General features: G+C 39.3%; 1 protein-coding gene across 1 annotated transcript; it reads left to right on the forward strand.

The window, feature by feature from the left end:
* Positions 1–4,979: 4,979 nt before the first annotated feature.
* On the forward strand, positions 4,980–5,592 carry LOC132900114 (hemoglobin embryonic subunit alpha-like). The gene is made up of 3 exons (XM_060942154.1): positions 4,980–5,074; positions 5,157–5,364; positions 5,464–5,592. The coding sequence occupies exons 1-3, from the start codon at positions 4,980–4,982 to the stop codon at positions 5,590–5,592; spliced, it is 432 nt and encodes a 143-aa protein (XP_060798137.1).
* Positions 5,593–6,703: the final 1,111 nt, after the last annotated feature.

The raw sequence follows: 6,703 nt of genomic DNA on the forward strand, positions 1-6,703 counted from the left end.
AATAAAAACAGAATGTGATCATGCAAACCCTATATTTCATTGAAAATAGTACAAAGATATCAAATGTTGAAACTGAGAAATTTAATTGTTGTTTTTTTGAAATATATGCTCATTTTGAATTTGATGTCATCCACACATTTCAAAAACTTGGGACAGGGGCATGTTTACCACTTTGTCGCATCACCTCTACTTTTAATAACACTGTAAACATTTTGGGAAACTGTAGTTTTGAAAGAGAAATGTTGTCCCATTCTTGCCTGATATATAATTTCAGTTGCTCAACAATTCCGGCTCTCCTTTATCATATTTTGCGCTTTGTAATGCACCAAATGTTTTAAATGGGAGACAGGTCTGGACTGCAGGCAGGCCAGTTTAGCACCCAGACTCTTTTACTACAGAGCCATGAAGTTTTAATATGTGCAAAAAGTGGTTTGGCATTGTCTTCCTGAAAAAGATTTTGTCTGGATGGCAGCATATTGCTCTGAAATGTGTATATACCATTCAGCATTAATGATGCCTTCCCAGATGTACAAGCTACTCATGTCATGTGCATTAATGCAGGGCCGGCTCTAGGTCTTTGGCTGCCCTAGGCGAGATTGAGTTTTGGCGCCCCCCCCCCCCCCCCCCCCCCCCCAGAAAATAACCCCCTCTAATAACATCTAAATAACACTTTAATCTAATCACTCTATTCTATTACTATTAAACAATGTATGGTGCATGGACAATAAACAAGGAGTCATTTTTATCTTTTTCATTATTGTTATTATTGTTATCATTATTCACATAAAGTGTTACAAAGTAAAATGACCACACAAATTCAATACATAATATCTCCATATGATGGGCAAAAACTCTTCCGCACCCTGTTCAAAGTGTAGTGCATGGACAATAAACAAGAAATTATTTTTAGTTTCTTTTTTGCTATTAAAAGTTAAGTCATCTCTGAAGAATTAACAAATTAAATGAATAAAAAATTCTACAGTTCTGAATTGTGCAAACTTAAGCACCCTGTTAGGACATCAATGGGCTGTATTTTCAAACAAAAGTGCTATTATGGGTACTTTGTTATTGCTGTTTGCAATAACAAAGTTATGGGTTAATAATAACTTAGTACCCATAATAACAAAGTTATTATGGGTACTAAGTCTATTGCTGTTTGCATCTAGTTAGCTAGGCAGACATTGATTCAAGCGTCTAAAATATTAATTTGCCACTATAATGGTTGATATGAGAGATTAGATCAGACTTACCTCTATACTTGGCTCTATTTGTTTCTTCCTGTAGCCTTCGTTTGCGCCCTTGCGCACCCGAGAGTTTGGATTTCTTCATTTAAGCACTTGTAGTCTGGGCTACTTTTTGCAGTGGATAGCCATTCTCATTCCCCAATGAGCACCGCTCCCCGGGCCCCCCTTATAACCTATCATTGTGCATTTTTAGTAGGCATAAGGAAATCACCGACCACTACTGCGTAGGCTACACTTGTTTTTCAACCTTTTTGAGCAAGGGCGCACTTTTTTCAATGAAAAAATCTCAAGGCACATCACCAATAGAAAATGTTGACTGAAACTAAAACGCTGTTGCCAATATTTACAATATACAGTCATTCTATAATTTTCCACGGTACACTTGGTGATCTCTCACGGCACACTAGTGTTCCGCGGTACTAGAGTTCGGCAGCACAGTGGTTGAAAACACTGTACACCACTGATGCACTTGGTAACATCTTCATTCAATAACTCCATCCCTCCTTTTTGGTGGGGTTTTGGTCGCCCTTGGCGCCCCTGGGCACACTTTGTGCTCTAGGCAATTGCCTAGGTCGCCTATAGCAATCGCCAGCTATGATTACATGGCCAAAACAGAGAATAGCTGCGGATGAGCACTTGCGCGCCCGAAGACACACTATAGACAGGGCGAACCACTGTTGAGCGCTTATTGTTTCATGATTAACAACCACCACCCCACCCCACCCCGCTTTTTTTGACAAATCGCACCCTGACTACATGCTTTGCTGTACAATTAAAATAGGCTAAGACATTGTAATGCTGACTCGTTTTCAGAATAGTGGAAGTCATAATTTTTCTCCCCCCGTTTCTGCGCCCCTGGATGGACGCAGCGCCCTTAGCATTTGCCTATATTGCCTATGCCACAGGCCGGCTCTGCATTAATGCACCCTCATACCATCAGAGATGCTGGATTTTGAACTGTATATTGCTAACAAGCCAGATGGTCCTTCTGCTCTTTAGCCTGGAAGATGTGGTGTCCATGATTTCTAAAAAGAATTTCTACTTTTGATTTGTCAGACCTCAGGACAGTTTTCCACTTTGCCCCAGTCCATCGTAAAAGAGCTCGGGCCCAGAGATGGTGGTGGTGTTTCTGGATATTGTTTATATCTGGTTTTAACTTGCATTTTTGGATGCAATGAACTGTTTTCACAGGCAGTGGTTTTCTGAAGTGTTCCTGAGCTCAGACAGTGATTTCCACTACAGACTCGTGTCTGCTTTTAATGCAGTATCGCCTGAGGGCCTGAAGACCACAGGCATCCAATGTCAGTTTTCAGTCTTGTCTCTTGCATACAGAGATTTCTCCAGATTCTCTGAATCTTTTAATGATATTATGTACCATAGATGATGTGATCCCCAAATTCTTCACTATTTTACATTGAGGAACGTTACTCTTAAATTGTTGCACTGTTTGCCCGTGCAGTCTTTCAAAGAGCGGTGAACCCCTCCCCATCTTTATTATTCTGAGAGACTCTGCCTCTCTGGGATGCTCTTTTTATACCCAGTCATGTTACTGACCTGTTGCCAATTAACCAAATTAGTTTTTCTCGCATTACACAGCTTTTTCAGTCTTTTGTTGCCCCTGTCCCAACTTTTCTGAAACGTGTTGCCAACATCAAATTCAAAATGAGCATAAATTTTTCAAGAAACAATAAAATTTCTCAGTTTCAACATTTTATACTATCTTCAATGAAATATATGGTTTCCATGATTTGCAGATCTTCAAGTTTTGTTTTTATTTATGTTTTACACAGTGTCCCAACTATTTTGGAATTGGGATTGTGTTTTATAATCAGTGTGAAACTTGATTGGGAGCCAGTGCAGTATGGATAAGATAGGGGTGATATGGTCATATCTTCTAGTTCTGGTAAGGACTCTTGTTGCTGCATTTTGGACTAACTGGAGCTTGTTAGTTCCCTTAATTCCATTGACATATTCGAGTCTATCAAGGAGAATGTTATGCTTAATGGTGTCAAAAGCTGCACTAAGTTCAAACAACAAAAACATGGAGACACAGCCCTGATCAGAGGCCAGTGGTAGGTCATTTGCTACTTTAACCAGTGCTCTCTGTGCTGTGATGAGGTCTAAATCCTGGTTGATACATTTCACGGATGTTATTCCTATGTAGATATAAGCATAACTGCTGTGCCACAGCTTTTTCTAGGATCTTGGCGATAAAGAGAAGGTTTGATGATATTGCCTATATTTGCACAGCTGACAGGGGTTGAGGTCAGGTTTTTTAATCAGGGGTTTGATAACTGCTAGTTTAAAAGATATTGCTACATAGCCAGGGCTAAGGGAAGAATTGATTATTTTTAGAAGAGGTTTAATTGTTTCTGGTATTATCTGTTTGAAAAGTCACATAGGTAAGGGATCTAGTACACAAGTTAAAGATTTTAGTGAGAAAATTAGGTAAGATAGTTTGATTTCTCTAAGGGGAGTAAAGCATTCTAATTGCTGATCTAATACAATTATCTAAAGGGTTACTTGTCAAATTGTCTGGCTTTAAATTCATAGTTTAAATTTTTTGTCTGATATTTCCAATGTTGCCACTGAAAAAAAAATAATGAAGTTGTCGCTACTACATATTTCAGGTGTGTATGTGTCTATGGTAGTCTTTTTCCTCATTAATTTTGCTACAGTATAAAAATAAGAATATAGGATTATTTTTGTTATCCTCTATTAGGGTGGAGAGATACATCGATCTCACAGCACTAAGAGCTTTTCTATACTTCAAGAGGCTCTCCTTCCATGCTAATTGGAATTCTACTAATTTTGTTTGATGCCATTCATGTTCTAATTTTAGAATGGTCTGTGTGTGTGTGTGTGTGTGTGTGTGTGTGTGTGTGTGTGTGTGTGTGTGTGTGTGTGTGTGTGTGCGTGTGTGTGTGTGTGTGTAATCTATTTTTTTCTGATATGGATGCCATCTGTTTGCAGTCTTTGCACAGGAAAAAGGCATTCTTCGAGAAAAATGAAAATACGGCAGAAGGGAAAGTGAAAAATTGAGAAAGTAAAAAAATCTTAATACTAAGTAGTAGCCTAGGCCTAAGTAGTATTCTATATTTCCCAGTCTATTTATATACTTGCTTCAACTGGCAACAAAAAATATATTGCATTTAACTGATAAAGTAAATCATTGCTTTCCCAGTTTGACTGCAGTGTTTGAGTTGTACAAAAAGGCAAAGAATGTAATAACAACAGGAGAATGTAATAAGGCAAAGAATATAATAAAATGTATAAATTAATTTCTAAATTTTATTGCGCAATTAATAACATGAACCTTTATACCTATATGCCAACAAATAATTTATGTTTGATGTTTCAGATAGTTTTTCAATAAAATAATTGGTCCTTTTGTTTACCTCATAAAAACTATGTGTAACTATAAACTAAAATGAGTATTAAATAAAGCAGTGTAGATTAACATTGAGCTTTCATTAATTTCATGTAATTTGCTTTCTGGGCTGATTAGACAATTGTAAAGTTTTTTTTGGGGGTAAAATATCACAGCCGAATTAGCACGTTATTTCTTATCAGGTGTGAAAGTTATCTACAAGCAGCAGAAGTGCTGTCTAGTCTGTCATATTTGAAATTAATCTGAGGTGGGTCGCGGGTGTGCCAGCTTCAGGTCCTTGTATAAATGGATGATTCGTTTTTGAGGCAGTTTACAGAAGTCTTCTTCAAAGCCACTTTGAAACCATGAGCCTCTCTGCCAAGGACAAAGCCACCATCAAAGACTTCTGGGCCAAGATTGCCCCAAATGCTGAAGACATCGGTAGCGAAGCTCTGTTCAGGTAGGTGCTTGAGTAACTCTTCTCCCTTTGTTATTCATTTCGATTCCTCTTCAGATAATGAGGGCTAACTCTGTCTACGCAGGATGCTGACTGTTTACCCACAGACCAAGACCTATTTTTCCCATTGGAATGACATAAGCTATGGCTCTGCCCAAGTGAAGAAGCATGGAAAGGCTGTAATGTCTGGCGTGGAAGAGGCTGTCAGCAAAATCGATGACCTGACCAATGGGATGGTCAATCTAAGTGAGCTGCATGCTTTCCAGCTGCGTGTTGACCCTGCCAACTTCAAGGCAAGTTTATCTTAATCCTGTCTCCACTTGCATTAAATTATTGTTTTATCTGTGGCACAACATAATTGTTAAATGTTTGTCTTTTTCATTTCCTTGTAGATGCTGTCCCACAATTTGCTCGTGGTTTTGTCCATCATGTTCCCTGCTGACTTTACTCCTGAGATACATGTGGCTATGGATAAATTTCTTGTTGCTTTGTCTCTGGCTCTCTCTGAGAAGTACAGATAAGACGCTCTGCAGACAACAGAACAGAGACACCTGTATGCACAATACGTCTTTCTTACATCTAGAAAATGCCCTAGATTGATCTAAATAAAAGCTAAAATATTTTGGTCTGTAATTGAAAAAAGCACTGTATGTTATTTGTCTTCTCTGAAACTCTGTATTCAAGTATTACTGCATGCCCATATTAGACTCAGAATGAAAAGAAAGCTGACATTATAACAGGCTCAAACAAAATGAAGTAGGCTAAATGTGCTACTATCGGCTACAAACAAAGATTTCCACTGCCACAAGTAAATTGAACTAGCAATTTTCTGGTTCTATTATTATATTTTACTAATGTTTGAGTTAAATGAACTACATAAATCTAGAAACGATACAAAGAATAATACAGCTAGATCTACACACAACCATTTCTACTTCAAGATCGCTAACATCGTCATCTTTAATAGTTCCAACCAAAAGAAACAGCATATGACCACACTGTAAAATGTAACAAGTTCATCTTAATTAAAGAGGGTGGCACGGTGGTGTAGTGGTTAGCGCTGTCGCCTCACAGCAAGAAGGTCCGGGTTCGAGCCCCGTGGCCGGCGAGGGCCTTTCTGTGTGGAGTTTGCATGTTCTCCCCGTGTCCGCGTGGGTTTCCTCCGGGTGCTCCGGTTTCCCCCACAGTCCAAAGACATGCAGGTTAGGTTAACTGGTGACTCTAAATTGACTGTAGGTGTGAGTGTGAATGGTTGTCTGTGTCTATGTGTCAGCCCTGAGATGACCTGGCGACTTGTCCAGGGTGTACCCTGCCTTTCACCCCTAGTCAGCTGGGATAGGCTCCAGCTTCCTTGCAACCCTGTAACAGGATAAAGTGGCTAGAGATAATGAGATGAGATCTTAATTAAAGGAATATGGGAAACCAGTTGCCTTGAAATATCCATCCATCCATTACCACTTATCCTGTGCAGGGTTGCGTGCAAGCTGGAGCCTATCCCAGCTGACTATGGGTGAGGTACACTTTGGGCAAGTAGCCAGGTCATCACAGGGCTGACACATAGAGACAAACAGCCATTCACACTCACGGTCAATTTAGAACCATCAGTTAGCCTAACCTGCATGTCTTTGGACT

Source organism: Neoarius graeffei, chromosome 16 (assembly GCF_027579695.1).
Source record: "Neoarius graeffei isolate fNeoGra1 chromosome 16, fNeoGra1.pri, whole genome shotgun sequence".
NCBI lineage: Eukaryota > Metazoa > Chordata > Actinopteri > Siluriformes > Ariidae > Neoarius > Neoarius graeffei.